Here is a 26301-nt window from a genome sequence, read left to right as displayed (position 1 = left end):
TAGGTGCATCTTCTACAGTTTGTTGTCTTGGAGTAAAGAACAAGTCTCTTGTTGGAAGGGAGCACATGCAGAGAACACTATGTTTCTAGAAGGATCTAGAGATTCTTAGGAACTGTAAGAGAGTGGTGAAGAGTGATACAGTATTTCTTTTTGGTTATCTAGAGCACCCACCTATCCATAGATACCACTCATTATAAATAAGATGGTTATGTGTTCCCTCAAGTGTTTCTAGATGGGTATAGCTTTACTTTTGAAAAGACTAAGTGACCTAGAGTGTATGAGTAGCCTACTAGCACTGTTTGCACCTAAAGCACTGATACCACTGTGGGGGAAAATCTATTTTTACTGAAGTAAACACTTTATCTCACAATTTCTTTTATATTTCAGTAACTAATTTACAGGGCTACACTAATAACAAGATAACAGTTTTCTTACTAATACCCCTGAAATAGAAGATAATTCAGAAAAGACTAGAATTTGAGGAAGACTACCCTGTTAAATCTTTAGTAAAAGAAAAATATGATCAAGATAAATGCCTGAGATAAATTCCTTTGAATCCTCAGTCAAAACAAAAATCTTCTTACAACAGGATGATTAGTACTCTGTACAAAGTTCTAGCAAGTGCCTAATTAAATGAGAAAGTATTAATGGATGCATTCTATTTCAGAGTTAATGCACCATTTTTGCCTTCACTGGAAAGGCTTGCCATATGTTAAGGTCTTCAGAGTAAACCTTCCCATTTCTTTCCTACTTGATATATTGCATGAATTTTCCCATTTGGCATATGTCCTTTCTTTTGACCCTTTGTTACCAAAACCACTGTCCCTCCTCTATCTGTACTGAATAGATTTTTACTCTTTACAGATGTGGGTACATAATTGATATCATCAGATGAAACACTCAATGTTAAGAATTACATGCAAATCAGAACACAATATCATGAAAAAAGAAACCACTATACTCAAAAACTAACAGAGATCTCAGATTATTATCTTTCTTCACTGCATATCTAATAGCTCCATTCAACCTGATAGTAATAATTATGCTTATACTGCAATTTAAGATATATTTTTAAAAAAACACAAAATCCTCTTCATAGTTCTCTATTATTTCCAATTTTAAAAGGAGGAAACTAAGGGACAGAGAAGATAAGGGCCTCATCAGGATACACGGTTAATGTCAGACTCACACCACTATACTATACTCTCAGTATAGATGAAAAAGATTGCTAAAAAGAAGAAAAATTCTGAGTAATGGAAAAAGCAGTGGAATTCCCACAAAGACACAAGGAAACACATACCTCCTTCCTCTTGACAGAAAGGAAGAGGAGAAGAACTACCAGGGCAGGATATTGTACACATCTTTAAAAATGTGAGTCTCTATATTTGATAATTTTGCTTAACTGTTTTTCTTTATTACAAGAGCAGTTTCAATCAGGAGATGGAGATGGAAAATGGCTGTAATGTAAAGACAAAGTACATCACACAAAAAAAAGAAAGAAAGAAACAGCTACAAAAATTAAAGGGACACATCTATTACGCCCCTTACTTAAACTGCATGGCTTAAACCGAATAGCTTCAAGAACTTTTTAGACACTATTGTCAGCTTAAATGTGCTTTTCTTACACTAAGATTTCTTCTATTGAGCCTTCTTTAATTTCTTCAACTACCGTCAGCAAATGGGTTAAATTGAGAACAAAATAAAGTCTGCTTATTTTTTTTTTTTGAGATACCAACTAGCTCACAAAATCAAATTAGTTCCAGTCCACCTCTACAGGAAATACTTATGACATCCTGTTGCATTAGCAAGTCAAAATAAACATGATGCAATGTAATAATTTTATATAAATCATTCTGACTATCTAACCCTACTCATTTTTTTCTGAGTAGGAGTGTGATATGGTCATACATACACTTTACTGATATTTTTGCTTTCTTGTATCACCACAGTATCCCTTGTATCCTTTCCCTTATCCTTCTCAGGGAACCATCCTATAGTACTTTTGGAGAGAAAGAAAGAAAAGCCAGCACAGCTGATCAATATACTGGAAAAATCAGAAAATATACGCAATGTGTAACACCTGTGAACCTCCCACCTGAACAAAGGGATGGATGAGTTGAGGGTGTTTTCTCATATCTCTTCATTCCAGTCCTGTTCAATATTTACAACTTTGCTACGTATACTTTTAATTAGAGGTATCATTATACTTCCCATTTACATTGTTGTAGTTAGTGTGTATACTGTTTCTTGGCTTTGCTTACTTTACTCTGCATCTGTTCAAACAGATCTTTCCATGCTTCTTTGTATTCATCACACACATCATTTCTTAAACCATATTGATATTCCATTACATTCATGTAGCACAGGGTTTTTTTAGCCATTCCCCAACTGATGGGCATCTATTTTCTTTCCAATTCTTAGTTCTCACAAAAAGTGCTACTATATTTTGGGAAATATGAGGACTTTTTTCCTATCAATGGCTTCCTTGGGCTGTAAGCCCAGTAGTAGTAGAGTCTCTGTTTCAAAGGGTCACTTTCTTTGCATAATTCCAAATTGCTTTCCAAAATATTTGCCACATGTCTCAGATCTACCAACAATGTATTAGTGATGCTTTCTACAACCCCTCCAACATTGGCCATTGCCATTTTTGTCATTTGTGTCCATATGCATGGTTATAATGCCCACTACTTACATCTGTTTCCTATTACTTCTAGCACCAAAAACAAGGTGTCTTAAAAGTCTTAATGGACTTGTAAATTTTTTTTCATTTTTAACACAATTCATATCACATAAAACAATTCCAACTTTTGGTCAGGTGATACTTCTTTTAAAGCATTTAAAATATAGACCACAAATGGATTTTTTTTTTAACATTAACCAACTGAGACACAAATAATAACTACATATGCTAACTTCACAAGCCCTTGACCTGATTGTCTCCACGCTATTACTAAGAATTAAAGGACCCTAACTTATTGTTGTTGGTCTAAAGTCCTAAGCCTAATACCTTAATTTTAGACTTGACCTTGGATGTTCACCTACCAACAATCTATAATTTAATAGATCTGGTACTAAGCTTACAAACCTTTTGACTATAGGAAATTGCCACTAAGAGTAGGGACGTTGCAGGGAAACAATATTTCCCCAACTTCATGTCAGTTCCAGGCAGGAGTAGATTGTTAACTTGCATTCAGTCAGGCTTAAAGTCTGCCAGGTGTCAGTAGCGAAATTAAGTCAGGAGAATCCTACCTCAGCCTAGGCTGAACAGCTGCTCTCCCACCCTTCCCATGAGATCACTTTTTTCAGTTCATACCAGCATCTCATAGGCTTACTGGAATCATGGATTGGAGGCTCAGACCACCTTTGTTGCAATCTATACCTGGAGTTAGACTCAGAAGAACAGTCATTTAATAGTCCCCCAGCATCTTAAAATAGCAAGTTCCAATAACCAGGTTTCAGACATGACTACAATTTCACATTGGCTAAGGAACATCTTTTGAGGCAAGTCTTAAGTGGCTTAAATGCCCTTCTATACCTGTTCTAGTTCCTGTTTAAATAACAATCATAAAATCAATCAATAAAACCTTAACTTTTCCATCAATGCCAAATTTTACCTGAAGTTACCTGCCTTTAGGAGACTAATACTAAAATTCATTTCCCCAAACTAAAGATGTCCCTGATTTAGTCTCAGTAATTAATTCAGTCAATTGTTTTAATACTAATTGCTTTTACATCACTTTGTAACATGTCCAATTTTTCTCCCCATCTTTCCCCTCCCTCACCCCCTAATACTTTGCATTCCCTCAATGTACCCTCCCTTCTATCACACCCCATCCTTCCCTTATCCCCATCTTCTCTCTTTTCTTGCAGGGCAAGATAAATTTCTATACCCCCTTACCTGTGTTTCTTATTTCCCAGTTATATGCAATAATAATTCTTAACATTTGTTTCTAATACTTTAAATTCCAACTTCTTTCCCTCCCTCCCTCTCCATCCCTACTGAGAAGGAAAGCAATTCAAAACAGACTATATATATGTCATTTTGCAAAAGATTTCCATAATAATCATGTTGTATAATACTAACTATATTGTCCTCTATCCTACTCTATTCTCCCCTTATTTTTTTATTCTTTCATTTGAACTTGTTCCTTCACAAAAGTGTTTATTTCTAGTTACTCCCTTCTCCCATTTGCCCTTCCTTCTATTATTCCCCTCACCCCACTTGTCACCTCCTCCCCTACTTTCCTGTAGTATAAGATAGATTTTCATACCAAATTTAGAGAGCATGTTATTCCTTCCTTAAGCCATATGTAGACAGAGTAGCTTCACTTTCCCCCTCTCCCCTTCTCCCTTTTCTCCTCCATTGAACAAGATTTTTCTTTATCTCTTTTATGAGTTATAGCCTGGCCCATTCCATTTCTCCCTTTCTTCTCCCAGTATTTCCCTCCCTCACCCCTTAATTTTTATTTTATATCTTTTTTGTGGATATCATCTTTTCTGATTCAACACAGCCTGTACTGTGTGTGTATGTGTGTGTGTGTGTATGTACAATCCCTCCACCTACACAAATACTGAGAAAAGTCTCAAGAGTTATAAATATTTTCTTTCCATGTAGGAATATAAACAGTTCAGCTTTAGAAAGTCTTTTATGATTTCTCTTTCCTGTTTACTTTTCAAGCTTCTCTTGATTCTTGTGTTTGAAAGTCAAATTTTCTATACAGTTCTGGTGTTTTTAACATGAATGCTTGAAAGTCCTCTATATCACTGATTTTATTCCCTTGAAGCATTATACTCAGTTTTGCTGGGTAGGTGATTCTTGATTTTAATCCCAGTTCCTTTGACTTCTGGAATATTCCATTCCAAACCCTTTGATCCCTTAATGTTGAAGCTGCCAGATCCTATGTTATGCTGATTGTATTTCCACAATAGTCAAATTGTTTCTTTCTAGCTGCTTGCAGTATTTTCTCCTTGACCTGGGACCTCTGAAATTTGGCCACAATATTCCTAGGAGTTTTCTTTTTGGGTCTCTTTCAGGAGGTGATCAGTGGATTCTTTCAATATTTATTTTGCCCTCTGGTTCTAGAATATCAGGACAGTTTTCCTCAATAGTTTCATGGAAGATAATGTCTAGGCTCTATTTTTGATCATGGCTTTCATGATCCCATAATTTTTAAATTGTCTCTCCTGGATCTATTTTCCAGGTGAGTTGTTTTTCCAATGAAGTGTTTCACATTATCTTCTATTTTTTCAGACTTTTGGTTTTGTTTTCTAACTGCTTGGTTTATCTCATAGTCATTCATTTCCCTGAACTCAATTCTCTCAGAGAACTATTTTGTTCAGTGAGTTTTTGAACCTTCTCCTCCATTTGGCTAATTCTGTTTTTTAAAGCCTCCTTCTCCTCACTGGCTTTTTGGACCTCTTTTTCCAATTGAGTTAGCCTCTTTTTTAAAGGTGTTATTTTCCTCAGCATTTTTTTGGTTCTCCTTTAGCAAGCTGCTAACTCTCTTTTCAAGCTCTTCTATTGCCTGAGATCAGTTTAAGTTCACTTTGGAGGCCCTGCAGGCAGGGCTCTTAACTTACTCTAACAGTAAGCCTTGTTCTTCCTCATCTGAAAGGATGGATGGAAACACCTATTCACCAAGAAAGTAACCTTCTATGGTCTTATTTTTTTCCCCTTTTTGGGCATTTTCCCAGCCAGTTACTTGACTTCTGAATCCTTTGTCAAGAGGATGGTCCTATTGCCCCTTCTCTCCCAAGTATCATGTTCAAGGGTGAGATTGGACTCAGCTGCTGGATTCCCTCAGGGTCTTTGGGTGGGGGTAGGGCCGTCACTGAGGGCTGAGGTTTAGATCAGCTGCTCCCTACTGCCAGAGGCTTTAAGCTGAACTGGACAATGGACCCAGGTTGCTTCCTGGCCACCATAGCTGCCTGCAGTCTGCTGCTGCTATTGCTACTGTCAGGAACCCCATTCCCCTCTCACCCTGCTTGGAAAGCCCTCCCACACTGACCTTTGCAGCTTTCTTTTTCACTTGTGGATTGAGGTATCTGGGACTCTCCCTGCTGGGAACTTTGCCCCAGAGGTCTGTTCACAGCCTGTTACTCCCAGTGCCATGTGTTCAGGGCTGGGCTCTGCTCTGCTTAGCGTCCCGTGAGATAGACCTTTCCTGTTGGCCTTCCAGATTACCTTTGGCTGGAAACCTTTTTCACTCTGTTGTTCTGTGGCTTCTGCTGCTCTAGAATTTGTTGAGAGTCATTTTTTACAGGTATTTTGTGGGCTGTGGGGGAAGCGCTAAAGTATATATGTCTTTCTACTCCACCATCTTGACTCCACCCTGGACTTTTAAATTTTAATAGTTTAGGCTATCTACACAGAGTGTTCCCCAAAATTTGCATAGTTTTAAGTTTTAATAGTTTAAAACTTCACTAAGACTTTTTGGGACAGTATAAGCTGCTTGATTTGCCATTTAAAGCTCCATAATCTGGTCCCTTTCTACCTTTCTAGTCTTACATATTACTCCCCTCCATCTTGTATCTCTGTGCCCTTTCATAGGTTATCCTCCTTACCTAGTACATTTTCCCTCATAACCTCTGGCTGCTGGAATTCCTGGCTTTATTCAAGAATCCACTCAAGCAAAACTGCCTCCCCAATAAAGTTACCTTGTATCTATTTTGCATATATCTTATGTATACATGGTCTAGCCCATCAAGACACAAAAGTCCTCAAAGATGGGGACTAGTTCACTTCTGTCACTGTATCCGAGGTGCTTAGTTTATGCCTAGCATATAGTAGGTAGTTAATAAAAGCTTGCTGACTGATAGTAACTCACATTAATTTAACACTTTATGATTACAAAGGATTTTACATACATAATCTCATTTGAATAAAGCTCTCTTCACTCCCAAGTTAGGACATTAGAGTTAACTGCATTTCATTAGATCATTACTTGAATTAATTAACTAATCAGATAGTTTTAAATATATATTTTAATTAGAGTAAACTACAAAAATTAGGATATCACAAAATAGAAGTATCAGTTCTGAACACCCACTTTACTTCAAAGATTAGTTATTCTAACTTGAGAAGTTAGCTCTGAGTTTAACTTAAGGCAATTAAACTATGCTTTTTCTCAGGTGAAAAAAAATTAATGTTCATCTCATTTATTTTTGGCTTTCCAATCTTCATACTACAATAGCCTACAGAGATGTTTTCCACTTAAAATCATGGTCCAGAGGACAAAGGGAATATAAAAACCAAATGGCTTACCAAAATGATTTAGTGGGACCCAGGAAGAGGTTTCTGCATGAGCAGAGAGGATCTTCTCAATAGCAAGGGGAAGCCGCTTCCAATTAGTGAACTCCAGGCTAAAGTTGAGAATGTTATCATCAACTGAGTGAATCCTACACAGAAAGAAATTAGCACAGTTACTGACACAAAATAGTCAGGGATACATTCTGGAAGCATTCTATAAATTAAACCAACAGTAATAAAGTACCTTGGTAGCTCCTTTACATCCAAAAATATTAACACTGGAAAGTTAATCATGTGACCAACCTCCAAATTTCCTTATTTCTTTGAAGGGAACTTTCAGCCTTTGTTACACAGATTTGCAACTTCAGAGTGATGTTCAATTCCTTACTCTCCCCCACACCCCCAAAATCTAATAAGATGTCAAATTTTATCATTACTACCTCCACAATCTCACATTCATCCCCTATTCTACACTCACACAGCCACCACACTAGTTCAAGCTTTTATCACCAATCACCTGGACTATTGCAATAGTCTCTTAATTGATCTCCCTGCTTCTCAAATCTTTGCTTTCTCCAATTCATCCACCTTCTGACCATACATTCACTTTCCATCCCAATCCTGTGAAAGAAGGAACTCAGAGCCCTAGACTGACTCTGGCCCTAGGGCCCCTTCCCTGTCCTGTGATATTCCCAAAGCATGAGTCTGATTGTATCAGTACCCTATTTGATGAACTCCATTGGTTCCCTACTACCTCCTGTTTTTGATATTTAAAGGGCTTTTACAATCTGACAAGCTTTCCTTCCATGGATTATTCTACATTACTCCCTTTCATATACTGAACCAACTAAACTGGCTCTCTTGATCATGCTCACGTGCATCATTGCATTTCTTGTCTCTCTGTCCTTCTACAAGCTGTTCTTCAAAGCCCAGCTCAAGTGCACTTCCTACTTGAGGCCCTTCTGGATTCTCCTTGCAATCAGGGCCTCCTTTACCAAAAACTGCCTTCTATTTACTTTGTACATAGTTTGTATTACTTATGCATCTGTATGTATATACAGTTTCCTCCAATGTAAGTTCCCTCATGGCAGGGACATTTCATTGTTGTCTTTGTGCCTGGCACATAGTAAGTGCTAGTTCATCAATAACTCTCTGAGGAACAAATGGAAATAAAGGAGAGTTATCTTCTAAACAAATAAGGCCTTTAATCTATTCTCCTATGGGTGGATGGACACACACACACACACACACATATTAGGGTAAGAAAGTAGCTGATAGGTCGATGGAAAATTGCTGAGTGGAAAGTAATGTTTATATTATATTACATGTAGGAAGATTATTTGTATGCAATCAATTCATACCCCACCAAAACAGTGTGTAATATGAGAAAAGTTCTACTTAAGGTCTCGTGTTCCTTAAGTTTCATCAGCAGTTCAAATGGTAAATAACACGCAAGGGTCTTGAGGGGTAGAACAGGAGGGTGGACGGTAGAACTTGGTAGTCCTCCATCTTAACAAAAAGAATATAGTCGGTGACTCCCTGTTCATCCAAAAGGTGTGAGCTGCCATGTTGGAAGGGGGAGGATGGGGGGTGGGGAAGGGGCTCTAGAGGCAGAGTTAATCAAGGGTTTTGAGTTCTCTCCTTCATGGGGTGGAGAATAAAAGGTAAATGTCCAGCAAGAATAGGGGAAAGGAAAAGAAAACTGGTAGGGAGATTGGACTGAAAAGATCCCCAAAGGACCTGTTCCTGCTGAGCTCTCCAGAGCCCATGGAATCATTACTGTAATTATTATGCTTATGGATAGAAATAGATTGTTCAAAAATGGTTCCCAGCTATATCCTAAACATAACAAAACTTTGAAAAGAAAACTTGTTTTAAATAGGATTTCTCACTTCTGACACAAATTCCTTTTTACTACCAACATATTTGAAAAAACATATGATGTGATCTTTAAAAATTAGGGGTTAAAAAAAGACTTTGCTTAAATAATCTAGATAATTCAACCTTCACTTTGCTTTGGAAACTTACTACTAAAAGCTAAGGCAAATAGGGTAAAAGCAATAAAGACAAACTTAAAAATCTGCTATAATTTGTCATTTCAAGGGCAACTTATTTCTATGGTTTAAAGATAAGTTGCCCTTGAAATCATTAAGTAGAGAATTATTAAATTTACTTCTCATAGTTGATAATCCCCCAAAACACTCATATACGGAGAAAAGAACTGAAGGCAAAATTTAAATAAGCAAGTAATGCATTTATATGTTGGAAAACATTTCAATTTTCTATAGCTTTCTGCTATCACATTTAAATCCTATCTGATCAGAAAATGCAAAGATGAAATACACATAAAGGCAAATAAAACTCTTTGTTCATATCAAAGGTTATTTAGTAATGGTGCTTATTTCTTTTCTAACAATTTCACTTTTCTTGGTTAACGCAGTTCATGGCTGACTGTGACTGAACACAGAAACATTTTTGTGCAGTTATCTGAACACACAAGAGGGGTAAATCTGTTTGCAAAGCTTTAGTTTATAGAATGATATTTACTAGTGTTGATAATGCCACTAAAAAATTGATTACTACCAAACCTCACTGACCATCACATTGTACAAAACAGCTGTATACTCATAATCCAGTGACAGTTAATCAACAAAATGTACATCTGACATTTACTTTCTATTATTCTCCCATTACATTCCAGGGGGTGAAATCAGTATTGCATTGAAAATCTCAACAAAAAAAAAAATATCAAGTTTGAAAAAAATGTATCAAGTTTACAGATTACATTTTGGCAGGCTATTATTTTTCCAGGTATGCTAAAAATTGTAAGACAAATAATCTGTAGACAGAAAAAAAATCCTTCTAATTTACATGACAAACATTTTAAAATTCACTTAGTACATTGGGATTTTTATAGGATGATCTTGCTTTTAGTTATACTTTGCTCTTTGAATGTAAACCTGATCAAATATAGTAAATCATAACAATATCTATTATATCAGGCTTACCCACAATGAAATGATATACAATATCAACCAACTTAAGTTCCATTGAGCATCTGGCATTTTCAATGCAAAAGCAAAAATTGCAAACAGTAAGAAAACTTGCCATCTTCAGGCTGGCATAATGGAGAGAACATGGGAGCTAGAGTCAGAAATACCTGAGTTCAGATCCAAGCTCAGATATTCATTATTTGTGTGACCTTGGACAAATAACTTAAACTCTCAGCCTGTTTCCTCATTTATAAAATGGTGATGATGATGATGATAACAGCATCTAGCTCCCAGGGTTGTTGTGAGCATAAAATGAGATAATATTTGTAATGCAATCTGAAAATCTTAAAGCACTAGGTAAATTGTTAACTATCATCAAAGTGCAAAAAAAAGAATAACCAAGGCTTGTCTTCAAAGGAACAAGCATTTACTAAGTGCCCTACAATGTATAGGGCACATTTTTTTAGCTTGAAACACAATTATGGTCATACTTTTGTTTGTGAGTGATAAGGTTCTGAAATTCCCATAGCAGAATATTTATAACCTACAGTGCTCCTTTCTTGCTAATATAGTTTGTTCCCTTCAGTATTTCCAGGTAAGAGATGGTGGAAAGTCCTTAATTTATGAACAGTAACATTCAGAAATTAATTTTTAAGTCAACTTTCGAAACTCAATGTCACAGTGGTTTCATCATCAGATTAACCCACAAACAATGTACATTTATACTGAAATAAAATGTTCAAATACCTAAACAGATCAAAAATCTAATCAATGTAGAGATTCCCTCACTGATTAAGATTAAAACCTATCCAAGCCAGCCCATCCTATGAGATTCTTGTCTAGATCCTTCCATGAGTTTACCAAAGGAAATCCACACAAACCTGTGAGAATCTTTCTTACTCTTACTGTCACAAGGTTACCAATGGGGCACAAAACCTATCAGATATCCTTTGCTCTCTTCATGACCATCATATTTTTCACATAATTTCTTTGTTAACATTCTTTCTTCTACTTCTCCTTAATGATTCCCTGTTTGTAATATGTTCTAGCCTACTCACAATGATTATGTTTTCCTTTATTCTCTGGGTGCCACTGATTTTTAATGCTTCAGACATGATAGCACTCCATGTCATAGGCAAACAACAGTGACATGACAGTACAGGTATTAATCAGTTACAAACAATAAATATTTTTAAGCACCTGCTAAGTGCTGGGCATTGTGCTAAGTGCTGGAGACACAAGGAGCTCGCAATCTAATGGAGGAGACAACAATCTAACAAATAAGTACAAAACAAATGGGAAATAATCAACCAAGAGAAGGCACCAGGAGAGGGGTTAGGAAAGGATACTCACAGAAAACGAGATTTAGTTGGGACTTAAAAAAGCCAAGGAAGCCAGTAGGCAGAGATGAGGAGGGAGAGCATTCCAGGCACAGGAGAGAGCCAAAGATAACTCCCTAATTCAAGAGAGGAAGTGTCTTCTTTGAGGAACAGCAAGGAAGATAGTGTCACTGAACTGAAGAAAATGTGGCAAGGGCTAAAGTGTAAGACACCAGAGAGGCAGAAGGTAGCTAGGCTAAGAAGGGTTTCAATGCCAAGCAAAGGATTTTGCATTTGAGCTTGAAGCAACACAGAACCAACAGAGCTTACTGAATAGGGAGGTGATATGGTCAGACCTGCATTTTAGGAAAATACTTTGGTGGCTTAATGAAAGATGGATTGGGGTGGAGATATACTTGACACAGGCAGATCCACCAGTGGTTTATTTCAATAGTGCAGGCATGCGGAGTCAGGAGGAGAGGGCAATTAATGGTATCATAGCCGCAGAAATCAGGGAGAACGGCATAGAGAAAAGGCCATTGTATTTGGTAACTAAAAGACCACTGGTAATTTTGCAGAGAGCAGTTTCAAGGTTAGAGATGGACTGTAAGGGGCTAAGAAAAGACAGAGAAGAGAAAGTGGAGGCACCTACTGTAAACAGCCTTCTTAAGAAGTTTAGCTACAAAGGACAGAAAAGATATAGGACAACAGTTAACCAGGATAGAAAGATCAAATGAGGGGTTTTTTGAGGATGGAGAAGACATAGGCATGTTTTTAGGCAGTAGGGAAGAAGCCAGTGTCTTTCCAAAATGTTACACTGTCTCATTTATTAGACTCCAATGTACCAGGGCCTAGGGCAATTAACATGATGTTATTTACAACCAGAAGCATCTGGGGGATCTCACCATGTAAATGAAATCCCTCTTCCATTCTGAATCTACATCGGATGTCCTACATGGTAGTAGTGAATATCACTGGTAAATATGAAGGTCTCTTTTATGCTTTGCCTGATGTTAATGACCAGAGTCATCAATGAGACTTTTCTCTATTGTTATATGTTTCAAGGAATCTTGTATATTTTTAATTCATACAAGGGAAACATCTTATTGAAAGACAGTCTTTAAGGTGTCATTTTGTTCTACTAAATCCAGTGGGGTTTTTTTAATAGTTAATAACCAATAAAACAAACACAATGGAATTATATATTTTCTACACTTTTCAGTCAATTGTGCAAGGCTAAAGACATGGTCTACTGTGGACTATCAAAAGGCAAAGGTTTGCTAACACCCTCTTCAAGGATTCCCTTTATGCATGTGTAGTATTATTCTTTTAAAAATTTTGTTATAGATGATTAAATAGGCATATATCAGCTAATCGTTACCGATGTTCTTTCAGTAGCCTTTACAAAGGGTAAGGGGAGATTAAAGATAGAGATTATTTTTCCACTCTTTTCCAAACTTCTCCTTTTTTTCCAGATACCTTGAAAATCAATCCTCCAGTGACTTCACTAAGTGTCTCCTCCAGCACTGCTGTCTTCTATATATAGTTGACCTCATTTAGCTGTCTTCTTTTCTCATCTGTTATCTTCAATGCCATTTCTAGCTTCTCCATAAACCTGTCCAGAACTATGATAGTAGAGTTCAGTTGTGGTGGCTCTACTGTTATTGATGGGAAGAATAATTTGTTTTCAAAATTCATGCAGATCAATGCCCTTAAGATGGTTTTGTTTAACTGAAGCTCTAGATAAGCTTTGTTTAAACTGGCTTTACCGTCCACTGCTTTGCTCTTGCTCTTTTTTGAAATAAAGAACTGGTGCTCAAAATTCATATCTGTTGCATCCCATTAGACTACGTAAGCTGCTTGGAAATGAGAATTGTTTCATTCTGCGAATTTGTACCCCCAGCGCCTAGAACAATGCCTGACACTCAGAAAGAGCTTAATGAATGCTTATTGATTGATCATCCTCTCCATAAGATTTTAAAAACCAGCTCATATTTTAAACTGGCATCGCCCTTTACCACCATACTTCCTAGTTTAGCAAGTAAGTGAAGAGTTTAATGACTAGGCCCTTTATATGCTCTTTTGGAATAGTCATTGATGTTGATGTACTTTTAACCACTAATATCTTATTTTTCACCAATAACTTGTCTAAATGTGGTAGACTGAAGTTGTTTTACTTGAAAATCATGTTTTGTTCTTGTTGTATTCTTTCTTCTAGCTTTGAATTAATTTTGTTCATTGTGCTAAAATATTAGTGATCTAACTGTACACAGCTGATTTAGGAATGACTCACAAATCATTAATAACTCACTTCCTGTCTGTTAAAATATTATCAATTTCATTCTCTTTGTAATGTCATTAGGTATTTACAATGTCCAGAACCTTCTGAATCTTTTCCTAAAGAACATTTTCATGAAAAATAAGTATTCTGCCTCTCACACTCCTCACTGATGATTATAATTTCCAACACCATCCTCATTGATTCCCATCTTTTTATTAAATCAATCAACGAACAAGCATGGCCACTGAAGTACCTTGCAACATGAGATATATGATTCTAAGATCTTTGTTATTAAGTGTCTATTATATGCCATGCATATAAAATGAAAATGAAGTGAGTACCCAAGTCTTTTGCCCTAAAAAGAATCCACTAGGCAGAGGTCTGTTGAGAGTAAGGAGTCTGGTCTCTGAGGCACAAGTGTTAGGTTGAGTTCTAGAGGTGAGGATTTAATGTCTAAACTTCAAGTCCTAGATTAAGCCCTGTATCATGCACCAAAGTCTTTGAATGGCAACATATATGTTGCTTTAATTTGAAGGCACTTATTGAGATCTTTGTAATCTCTCTACCTATTCAGAGAATCACAAAATCAAAGAATATAAGACTTGGAAAAAGAGCTCAGCAGTTATCCAGGTCAAACCGTACTCAGGAGGAATTCAAGCCTGCACAAGAGGTCATTTAGTATCTTTTTGAAAATCTCTACCTTGGGGCAGATCATTCCTCTTCTAAATAGCTCTAAATCTTAGAAAGTTTCTCCTGATATCAAGCCTAAATGAATCTATTCGCAATTTCCTTTCCATCCTCTACCTGGTTCTGTCCTCTTAAGTCTAACCCCTCTTCTACCTGGAAGACCTTCAAATAATTGAAGATAGCAGTCTTCATGGGGAGATCTTTCCCATTCATTAATATGCCTATGTGACCTGCCTGCGTCACATGGAAGTCTCAGTCACATGGAGCCTGTGGTGGGAGGAGTTTTCTGAATGGATGGAAAAGGAAGAGGTGGAGCTAGAGCAGAACTGAGAGGAAGTTAGTCATGAGAGCAGCCAGAGCCAGGAAGGAGGCAAGCGAGCAGGCTGCTGGCTAGCATGAGTGAAAGGGCTTGTTTGTGATTTTGTTTGTGGAGTTGTTTTGTGGGAAGTCTAGCAGGGGGAAGGCTTGGCGCTGGTGTTGTTCTCTGCCTTGTTATTGTGCATAGATTTTTGTTACTATGATGGATTCGGCTTTCTGGTGTCTGAATAAATGTTTTGGTTCTGTCTTCCATGTGGAGTGTCTGTGGTATTTCAAGATTCAGAATTGCTCTGAGATATTCATGGTTGCCCTAGGCTCTGTGAATATCACATCAGAGCTATACAAGTCATGTCCTCTATGTCTTCTTGGTTCAGCATCTCCCAGTTCTTTCAACTGATTCTCATCTATCTTGTACTCAAGGCCCTTTCTTATTGCCCTTCCCTAGATACTCTCCAGCTTATCAATGTCCCTTGCAAACTGTTTTCAGAACTAAGCACAATATCCCAGATGCAGTCTGACTAGAGCCGAGTATGGACAAACTATCACTTCCTTATTCCTAGAAGCTATGCTCTTCTTAATAAAGCCTAATTACAATAACTTTAGGAGTTGCCATATCATACTTACATTGAATTTGCAGTCAACTAAAACCTATAGGTCTTTTTTTGGACAAACCATTGTCCTAGATTCTTATCCATGCCATGGAAAGGTATTGTTACAAGACTTTCTGGACTTTTGTAACGAAAAATGGTGGTCAAAATACTGTTGCAATTTTAGCAATAAATAAAACAAAAATATGAAAAGAATCTTCTTCTTTAGCTTTGATGCTTGGAAATACATGGCTAGCCTTCTCTAGTCTCAAGTTTCTCCCATCTCTAATCCATTCTCAAAAAGCTGCTAAAGTCATTTTCTAAAGCAGAAGTCTAAACATGCCACTTGCTTAAATAAACTCTAACAGTTCTTTATTGCCTGTAGGATCAAGAATGAGCACTTCTTCAACTTTTATAGCCTTTCACAAGCTGGTCCCAACGTACCTTTCCAATCTTATTATATATTAGCCCACTCCTCTCTCTAGTTTCAGATCTAACTAAACTAGTCTTTTTGCTGTTCTTCACATGTATTTCATTTCCTGGATGGAATGCTCCTCCTTGGAGCATTTTTGAATGCACTTCCACATAACCTCTACTTCTTAGAATTCTTATTTCCTTCAAAACCCCACTAACCTAATACCTACATGAAGCTTTTCCTGATCTCCACAGCTGCTGGCGCTCCCTCCAAAACAAGCAAAAATTGCCTCATACTTATTCATGCATGTTTATTTATGTTTATGTTGTCTCTCTCCAACAGAATATAAGTTCCCTGAGGACAGACATTTTTATATTTCTATCTCCAATTCTTAGAAGTACCTGGCACATAAAATGTGCAAAATAAATGCTTATTGACCAACTAATTGGTTGGTTGGTTGCCTCTTGCAAATGACTTTCCCTCCTTCTTTCAAAAGTCCTAAAGTAGATTAGATTTAATTGTTGGCCTCTTCCAAATGATTTCCCCCTTATCTAGGCCAAAGAATATATTGTGGGGACCACTGCCCTCAGAGATGTTTATGAATGCTATTCCTCAACTGAGTAAATAAGAGTCAAATGTGTGTATTGTTAAAAGCAGGCCCATTGGCAAATGACAGCTGACAGAGAGAAAAGAATCATAACCACAAAAGCATAAAAACTTGCAAAAAGTCTTAAATAACTTAGTAGGCCTTGAATAATACATAGTACAATGAATGCTTATAACAATATTTTGTATGTGATCAGCTACTTCAGAAATTTGTATTTTATCCCCTATTAAGTACCAAAAATGTGATCTCCAAATGGTCAATCACGATAGATCAAATCACTATGCCCTCTCGTGAAGTTATTTCCAAGGAAGGAGTTCATGGCCCAAAGCTGCCACCACAGATCATGCACTCCCTCAAATCTCATGGGCATTTCACTGAGGCTCTTGGTCATGCATCATGCCCCAACCCCTGTTTTGTTCATCAGCTTCCCCCAACATTAACTGATCTTGAAGATCTGGGGAAATAAAACAGAGTTCCTCCCCAAAGGTTGGGAGGTCCCTGCTTATTCCTTACCAATAACTGCAGAGTAGATTGACTGGGTCAAATCCTGCTAATAGGAGAGATGGCAGCCATTCCTTGTACTTTGCTTGTGCTTTAACTGCATGCTTTATAAACTCAGACAAATGGTTCCATGATTCCAGTGGGCAGCCTTTTTTCAAGAAGTATCGAAATACTGAAAACTTTTCATACTTCAGACAGTATGCCAAATGAATTTCATTTAGCTGGACTCCATATTTCAGAAATATATTCACCATTCCAAAGTACCCGGAACTTCACCAAAATAAAAGAAGATAATCTAGTTAGAATGATAATGACACTTAGGAAAAAATTATTCTAACTACCATTGACAAAAACAAATTAAATCATACAACTATATAAGCTTTTGCAATAAAGATTATGCTCTTGTTCCTTAAATATAAAGTATTTTCTTAACAAGGTTACTCTTTTTTTATTCTTCTCATTAGTTATTGAATAATATATTCAATTTCTAAACTCAAAAGGTCAATTTGTTTGTACTAGGAAATCTGAAAGACTCCAGTTGCCTTTACCAACATTCTGGGTCAATTTCTCTCCTTACTTTTGAAGTTCTCAAAATGGAAAACTAAAACTGAAAAAAATTTCCATCTAGGAAATAAGGACAAATTTGTAGTTTTAATTTTTAAATTAATTTTGTTATTCAAATACTTTTAAAAAGAAAACATAGAGCTAACTGATAAAATTAAATTCTTACACATAAAATCTTAGAGTAGGTAAAGCAAATATAAAGTACTGAAGTTCTGCCACATAAAACATTATAACTCCAAGAATTATTCAAATGACTTTTAAATCAGTGTTTTAAGCAGCTAAGTTCCCATGGTTATATTTAAAAAGTCACCTAATCCATGTAAATTTTTTATATCTACTTCACTAAAATTCCAATTTGTGCTCTTCCTCATTTAAAAGATTAAATAGCACTATCCAAATCATTAACTATTGATCATTCTCAGAGAAATTATTAAAGGGAAATATTTTACAATTCAACAGATTTAGTATAAATTAATGATAATATGGCCATTGCTTAATTACATATAGTTTTCAATTTAAATAATTCTGTAATAAGAATGTGGCTTCCAAGTAGGCATCATCCTATACCTATGCTAACTGTCCTATCTAAATCAAGCATTCTGAATACAATTAATTAGGTTCTCATCTCACCTAGACATAAAGAAATATGTCAATCAATCAGGGAGGACATGTTCTAATAGGTATGGGGCAAAACTATGATAAATCCAAGTCATTTATTCACTAAGCTTATATATGTTACAGGAGACCTGACAAGACACATTTTGATAATTAATCAGATGCATTTATACATATGTGCAATTCCCAAAAAAAGGATCAGTTCATGCCTCAAATAATTTAAAATTAATACTCTAAATACAGAAACAAGAGTTATATAACATGGATAGTCAGAGGGATATCTTGACAGGAAAAGGGCAGGGTTGCAGAAGGGGATAAATGAGAGTATCTTCACTGTTTGATCCTTCTAAAACACTCTTTTATCTGAAGTGAAATAAATTTAATCTAAATGATCATCTAGTATCATTTTCACCTCACCAAAGCAAAATGAGCACTCTGTTTCAAAATCCTGTAGAGTACCCACTTAGTATTGAGATTCTGATGACAAGGTTAAAAAGACTAACTAACCCTTTGTAAAACTATGATAGGAACATATGTTCATGTTCAAATTATTGCAATATCAGGAATGTAGCAGTAACTACATAGCTATATGAACTATTATAAATATCGTTTAAGTGTCATGAAAGCTGATTCCTTCATGAAATACTCATAGCAGCAAAGTCAATCAAAAAAGACATACTAGACAACTTTTTTTCTAACTGGACCTGATTTAATCAGTATAGGGAATGCCTGCTCAATAAGTTCCTCTACCAATGCAGAATGGCACCTTCTCTGCAACTAATGGTCTTAAATAGTTGGCTGGGACACTTATAAGTTAAGGGGAATGGTGAGGGTTGCACAGCCAGAATGAATAAGAAGTAGGACTTCGCTGAAACAAGCTCCCTGTGTACTCTGGCACTTTGCTTCTCCAAAAGACTATACGTTGTAATGTTTATATTGTCATTCATGAGGGATAGTAAAATCACACCACCGAAGGCCTATGGAACATCAGATTTTGATGACGGATTGTCAGTTACAGAATTAACTTTCCCAATTAACCCTAAATGAAATACTTTAATAATAATGGACAAACCATTCAAACTCTCAGTTTCAATTTGTTTTCTGTAAAAAAAAAAAAAAAAGAAGAGTATAACCATTCTTGAACTGTCTCAAAGAGCTATATTATCTTATCCTCAGTCTTTCTTTTCTCCATATTGAAAAAAAAAAAGCTTTTAATAGGCTAATGCTAAGGAAAGCAAGCCAATTCTAGAAAAAATAAGAGTCTGACCATCAAATGTAGACTCCTGATCTGATTTAGGTTCTGTTTTCTTTTCATAACATGAACTCCTATTGCCCACATCTTATCATGGAGTGGAAAATAAGTATCATCTAAATTTTAATTTAAAAAAAAAATCAGTTTCAGGAGGGGCGAGCCTCCTGAAGTGGAGTAAAAAGATGAAGTAAAAGCAGGTACTTGCCACAGCTCTCTCTCCAAACCCAGAAAAATACCTATAAAAATGACTCTAAACAAATTCTGGAGCTGCAGATCATACAGAATGAGGGAGCAAAGCAAATCTCCAGCCCAATACAGCCTGGAAGGTCGATGGAAAGTGTCTATCACGCCCACCTAGGAGTAGAGCCCAGTCCAGCATGGGCTGCCCAGGCACAGAAATGACCTGAACAGGCTTTGGGGGGACTGAATCTCTGGCACCTGTGGCAGCTTCCAGAATTCCCGACCCCAAGACACTAAGGATAAATTGGAAGATCTATAGAAAAAACCTGTCAGACCTGCATGAGAGAGGAGAGTGGTCCGGCCCCAGACCCAGGGCGGCAGAGGGGGTGGAGGAGCACATCAGGGGCAATGGCAGTGCCTGTTTCTGGAGCTCTAGGCAGACAGACTGTTGGGGCATAGAGCAGCTGATAGTACATCCCCAACCCCTACTGGAAGCAGAGAACTACCTTGACAAAGAGCTCAAAAGTCAAGTAAATGGGTGGGGAAATGAGTAAAAACCGGAAAAAGAATCAGATAGAATCTTACTTTGGTGACTAGAAGACCAAAATATACAAGAAGAAGACAACAAAGTCCAAGCTCCTACATTCAAAGCCTCCATGAAAAATATGAAATGGACATGGAAGAGCTCAAAAAGGATTTTGAAAATCAAGTAAGAGAAATAGAGGAAAAATTGGAAAGAGAAATGAGAGTGATGCAAGAAAATCATGAAAACCAAGCCAACTGCTTGCTAAAGGAGACCCAAAAATTGCAGAACAAAATAACACCTTAAAGACTAACCCAAATGGCAAATGAAATCCAAAAGGCCGATGAATGCCTTAGAAAGAAGAACTGGCTAGATGGAAAAAGAAATCAAAAAGCTCACTGAAGAAAATAATTCCTTAAAGATTAGAATGGAGCAGATGGAAACTAATGACTTCATGAAAAATCAAGAGATTATAAAACAAAATCAAAGGCATGAAAAAACAGCAATGTGAAATTTCTCACTGGAAAAACAACTGACCTGGAAAAGAGATCCAGGAGACAAATTTAAAAATTATTGGACTACCTGAAAGCCATGATAAAAAAAAGAGCCTAAATATCATCTTTCAAGAAATTATCAAGGAAAACTGCCTTGATATTCTAGAACCAGAGGGTAAAATAGATATTGAAAGAATCCAGTGATCAACTCCTAAAAGAGATCCCAAAAAGGAAAACTCTTAGGAATATTGTAGAAAAATTCCAGAGCTCTCAGGTCAAGGAGAAAACACTACAAGTAGCCAGAAAGAAACAATTTGAATATTGTGGAAACACAAGATCTAGCAGCTTCTATATTAAGGGACTGCAGGGCTTGGAATATGATATTCCAGAGGTCAAAGAAGCTAAGATTAAAACCAAGAATCACCTACCAGCAAAACTGAGTATAATACTTCAGGGGAAAAATGGTCATTTGATGAAATAAAAGACTTTAAAGCACTCTTGATGAAAAGATCAGAGCTGGATAGAAAATCTGACTTTCAAACACAAGAATCAAGAGAAGTATAGAAAAGTAAACAGGAAAAAGAAATGATAAGGGACTTAGTAATTTTGAACTGTTTACATTCCTACATGGAAAGATAATATTTGTAACTTTTCTCAGTATTAGGGTAGTTGAAGGGATTATGTATATAGACAGAGGGCACAGGGTAGGTGGAATATGAAGGGATGATATCTAAAAATATAAAATTAAGGGTAAGAGAGAAATATATTGGGAGGAGAAAGGGAGAAATAGAATGGAATAAATTATCTCTCACATAAAAGGGGCAAGAAAAAAGCTTTTTCAATGGAGGGGAAGAGGGGGGAGGTGAGAGGGAAAGAGTGAACCTTACTCTCACTTAATGACTTAAGGAGGGAATACCATGCACACTCAATTTGGTATGAAAATCTATCTTACACTACAAGAAAGTGGGGGTAAGGGGATACACAGAGGGTGAGGGGAATTACAGAAGGGAGGGCAAATGGGAGGAGGGAGTAATTAGAAGTAAATACTTTTGAGGAGGGACAAGGTCAAAAGAGAGAACAGATTAAATGGGGGCAGGATAGGATGGAGGGAAATATAGTTAGTCTTTCACAACATGACTGTTATGGAAGTGAGGGAATGGAGTACAGAAATCTATCTTGTCCTACAAGAAAATAGAGGGGAAGGGGATAAGAGAAGGGAGGGATATGACAGAAGGGAGGGCAGACTGGGGGAAGGGTAATCAGAATGCACATTGTCTTAGAATAGGCTAAGAGAAGAGATGAGGAGAAAATTTGAAACTCAAAATCCTGTGGAAGTAAATGTTAAAAACTGAAAATAAATTAATTTTAAAAAATCAGTTATAGAAATGAGTAGTTAACTATTCTGAACATCAACAGTTCATCCAAATGATGTGAAGGTAAGGCAGAACACATACAATAAGTATGAATTTAGGGACTCATATAAGAGTATTTCTTTTACATAGACAGAGAATAAAATTAACTTAGTAAAAGAGACTAAAATAACATAAGCTGTTCAGAGAGTAAGTAGTGTCAAGATACTCAATAAAGTTAAAATGTGACTAACGAGGCAAGAGAAGAGTCTTGGGTTTTTGTTTCTTTGCTTTTAAAAGGGTCAGTGAATAGATCTCGCACGCAGAACCATATTTTGCCATGTGTGTCTCCATTTTCCATTTCACAGGGAGGCTAAGATACAATTCCCAAAGAGAGAGCATTGAATTTTGGGAGAAACCATATAAGTCCTAGTTAACAAAAAAAATTCAATATTAAAAACAAGTTTTTTTGAAAAGGAGAAACAGAAAAAAGACAAATTGGTCATTTTTGCTAGATGGATCACAAAATATAGAGCTGGAAGGGGCCTTAGAATCATTTAGTCAGCTAGATGGTGCTGTAGATAGAGTGCTGGGTCTGAAGTAAGGAAGACCTGAGTTCAAAATTGGCCTCAGACATTTACCAGCTGTGTGACCCTGGGGCAAGTCTTTAATCTGTTTATCTCAGTTCCCCCGAAATGTAAAATAGGGATAATAAAAACACCTATCCCTCAGGGTTGTTGTGAAGATCAAAAAAGATAATAATTGTAAAGGATTCAATATAGTGCTTGACACTTATTACATTGTATATAAATGCTTATTCCCTTCCCTAGTCAAAACCCTTTACTTTTACAGATAAGGAAACTCAAGTCTGGCATGGTGAAGGATATGATCATCTGTGGCAGAGCTCATGTATGGACCTGAGCGTTGTGACCTTTCCATTCTATGATCTTTAGTATTTTATGTTAAAAAGGTTGTTTTGATTGAATCCCCAGGGCCTAGTGCAGTGCTTGGCACCTAGCAGGCACTTAATAAAAGCTCTGTGAAATGAACTGAATGAAATAATTAACCAGTCATATACCAAAATGCTGCTGAAATGCATAATGCTGGTCGCTCAATAATTATATTAAATGAAAAAAAATAACTTGAATAACTTTCAGCTACTCCCTATACATGACATCTGATCTCATACCATCTTTTTAGTAATTTTACTAGTGTATATATTAGAAAGTACAAAAAGTAGAAAAGTTAAATATTTAAAAATTAATTTTAAAGAATTAATTTTTAGAAAGAAAAATGAGAATTTTTATAAAAATAAAACATTTTTAAAGTAGACATTGCTTTTCAGTTACTTGCAAAATTAGCAACACTTTAATAAAAAGTTAACTATATTTCACCACATAATCCTTGCAGACTTAAGACAAATATTTGTCAAAAGTGGGGTGCAACCATTACGTGCGGCTTTTAAAAAAATTGTGCCAGTATTACTTAAAAATCATTTATTAGTAAACTGTCTTTGGTGAAAGATTAGAATGCACAGAATACTCGTGAATATACATTAAAACTGAATACTGACAATGCATGTGAGCTGAGAATTCCTAGGCTCCTGGCTCACAGTGCTCAAGAGATAAATACATATCTATATGTCACTGGTAAATACACGGTTACTCTGTTTACCTTTTAAACTGCGTGACAAACAGAATTATACCATGTGAGAATTACTCAGTAAAAGATTATAAACCAATTTTGGACTGGGGAAAAAAAACCCACAACAGGGTTCAACAATTATGTGGTGAAATTCAGTAATTTTTAAAAGTAGAAATTGCTTTTTATTTACTTGAATATGTTAAAAAGGAAGAAAAGGAGAAAGCATCCAGAAGGCAGGAACTATTTCATTTTTGGCTTGATATTATCCAGCATCTAGCATACAGCATCTACTTAATAAATGTTTAATTGAAACAAAAATGAAACATTAATTGGCCATATCTATCACACAAGACTATGGTAAAAATAAAACTCATCGATTCTAGGTTTGTTTGGGCTTTTATATTTGGGGCGGGAGGGAGGTAGGCATTGTGATCAGTACTGGTCGAAAAGATAGATGAAATAATTTGAGAAGCTCTGCCAGCGCTCAATTCTGTGGCCACGTTCAGGCATGGTCTTTAGCAGAAGGTCAAACAACTTTGGAAAAGTTTTAACTTCCTTCTTTACCAACTCCAGTTTGCAAGACTCATTTAAAAAAAAATTCCCAATTGAGTTTGCTCATCTGTTCATTTAAGAAATTGCCTGCATGTAATTGAACCTGTTAATGTTTGACTGCACCGACATTAATCACTTTGGCTACAGATCTGTACATTAGTAGAGAAGACACTATTTTTCTTTATGTTTCAAATAACTAAAAAAAAAAAAAAAGGCTAAGGCCATTACTTCAGGTGCTCCTCATTTCATAGGGACACTCAAGAGGGATCTTCCAGAATATTAATCCAAGGCAAATTAAATTAATTATATGAGTAAAATTGTTTAATAAGTGGAAAAAACTAGAGAATCAAATGACATATCTATAAAGTGCTTAGCATAGTGCCTCACACATAGAAGGCACTATAGAAATGCTAGCAATTGTGATTATTATTAAAAAATAGAGATTCTAACTCAAGGAGGCAAATCTTATCTCATACAAATCACTAAGATTCATGCCTGGAATATTCAACAATTTAATTCAACAGTCATTAACAAAGCACTGGGAATACAAAGACAAAAACAAAATAACCTCTGCCTCATACTCTACTGGGTGGATATAAATCTAAGTTGGAGAGGGAGGAACTCACAACTAGGGGAACCAGGAAAGGTCTCTCAGAAAACGTAGCAACTGGACTCAGTCTTGCAGTGAAAAAGAAAATGCAAAAAGCAAAAATGAGAAGGGACAGCATTCCTGGAGTGAAAATCTGTGGAAAGCCATGCATGCAGGAGAGAGAATGTTATGTCCAGAGAACATCTTGTAGGTCAATTGGGCTGGAAGACAAATTATTCCAAAGGAACAGGATAGCTAGAGTGAGGCAGGGTACAGAGTAGAGAAAGAAACAATTGTATATTAAGGAATCACTCACGTGAGAATATCCAGGAACTCTAGGGCATAAATATAATAGAGGAGTATGGATGAAGATCAGTGGAGGCAGAAATAAAGAGTTTTGGAAACAAATCACAAGCCTGGCACAAACACATGAGATAGTTCTAATAGGGTACTCCAAACCATCCAGACGTATTCTGAAGCTTTCTCTGCCAAAAGCAGAGCAGCCAAAACTTGAGTTGCCTTAACGATAACTTCATCCTTCAAAAGGTGTTAGAACCAACTAAAGGAGAATATTTGGGATCTGTCATCCATCAAGAGACACTATGGTGGAAATCATGGGAACTTTGGAAGGACACTGACCCCTCAAAATTCAAGTCTGTGACCGAGAAAACAAACTGGGAATAGTCACATAATCTATATTTGAGAGAACATATTTCGGAAAGTGCAGAGAAATAATGGGTAGGATCCCCAGGATTTTTACAAGAGAAGTCAGCTCAGAAAGGATGGAAAGCTCTCAAAAATGAAATTCTGAAGATACAAAGAGAATCATTTCCAGTGGGGGAGTCAAAAAGGGAAGCTGCCTTAAAGACACGGCAGAGATGTTAAAAAAAAACAAAACTCAAAAATAACCTAGATTTTAAAACTCACACACACATATACACACACATACAAGCTATGTGACTGAGCAGTCACAATTCTCAGTATTCTAGAACAACTCTCTTAAAACTAAAAGTTGGAAGAAGATGGCAAGGAGGTAGAGAGTTTCCTCATTTGGGAGTTTCCTACTAGGAGTCAACAAACCACACTTATTTGGCCCACCCTTGTTTTTGTATGGCCCACAAGCTAATTATGGTTCTGCATTTTTAAAAGCAATAAAACCTTATTTTAAAATGTAAAAACCACTTTTAGCTCAGGGGCCATAAAAAACACATGACCATAGTCTGTTGACCTCTCTCCTATGCCAAGAAATCACAAGGCCAAGCCCTATCCCAAAATTTAGAAAACAGAAGCAAGGATAAAAGATGAATAATAAAAGAAGGACACAATCTTGAACAAATACTGTAAAAAAAAGTTTTAAATGAGTTGAGACTAACAAAGAAAGCTTAAAGACAACAAAAAGCGTTTTAAAACAATACTAAGAAAAGATGAAGAATAAAAGAAGGGTTAAGACTACTGCTTGGGATGATAAAAAAAAAAAACCCATGAGTAAATGCAGAGCTAATTGATTCTTAATTTTGGAGAATTATTTTTGAACTCAAAAAGAAAAAAACAAAAAAAAAAAGGTTAATAAAGAGTTTACATC

At 36.4% G+C, this 26301-nt stretch overlaps 1 protein-coding gene across 6 annotated transcripts in view; it reads right to left on the bottom strand.

The window, feature by feature from the left end:
• Positions 1–26301, bottom strand: part of ASB3 (ankyrin repeat and SOCS box containing 3) — a 124062-nt gene that overhangs the window by 2241 nt on the left and 95520 nt on the right. For 4 of the 6 annotated variants that reach the window (XM_072635580.1, XM_072635583.1, XM_072635579.1 and 1 more), the window contains 2 exons: positions 16970–17227; positions 7265–7398 (listed from right to left, as the gene is read on the bottom strand). In XM_072635580.1, coding sequence (XP_072491681.1) covers positions 7265–7398; positions 16970–17227 — 392 coding nt within the window. Of the gene's footprint in view, positions 1–1315; positions 1458–7264; positions 7399–16969; positions 17228–26301 lie in introns of those variants that run through there. The other 2 variants (XM_072635577.1, XM_072635582.1) reach the window with 2 other exon arrangements.

This window comes from Notamacropus eugenii, chromosome 1, assembly GCF_028372415.1.
Source record: "Notamacropus eugenii isolate mMacEug1 chromosome 1, mMacEug1.pri_v2, whole genome shotgun sequence".
Classification (NCBI taxonomy): Eukaryota; Metazoa; Chordata; class Mammalia; order Diprotodontia; family Macropodidae; genus Notamacropus; species Notamacropus eugenii.
Note: the sequence above shows the minus strand (reverse complement) of the source record. Positions and strands in the feature narration are given on the sequence as shown.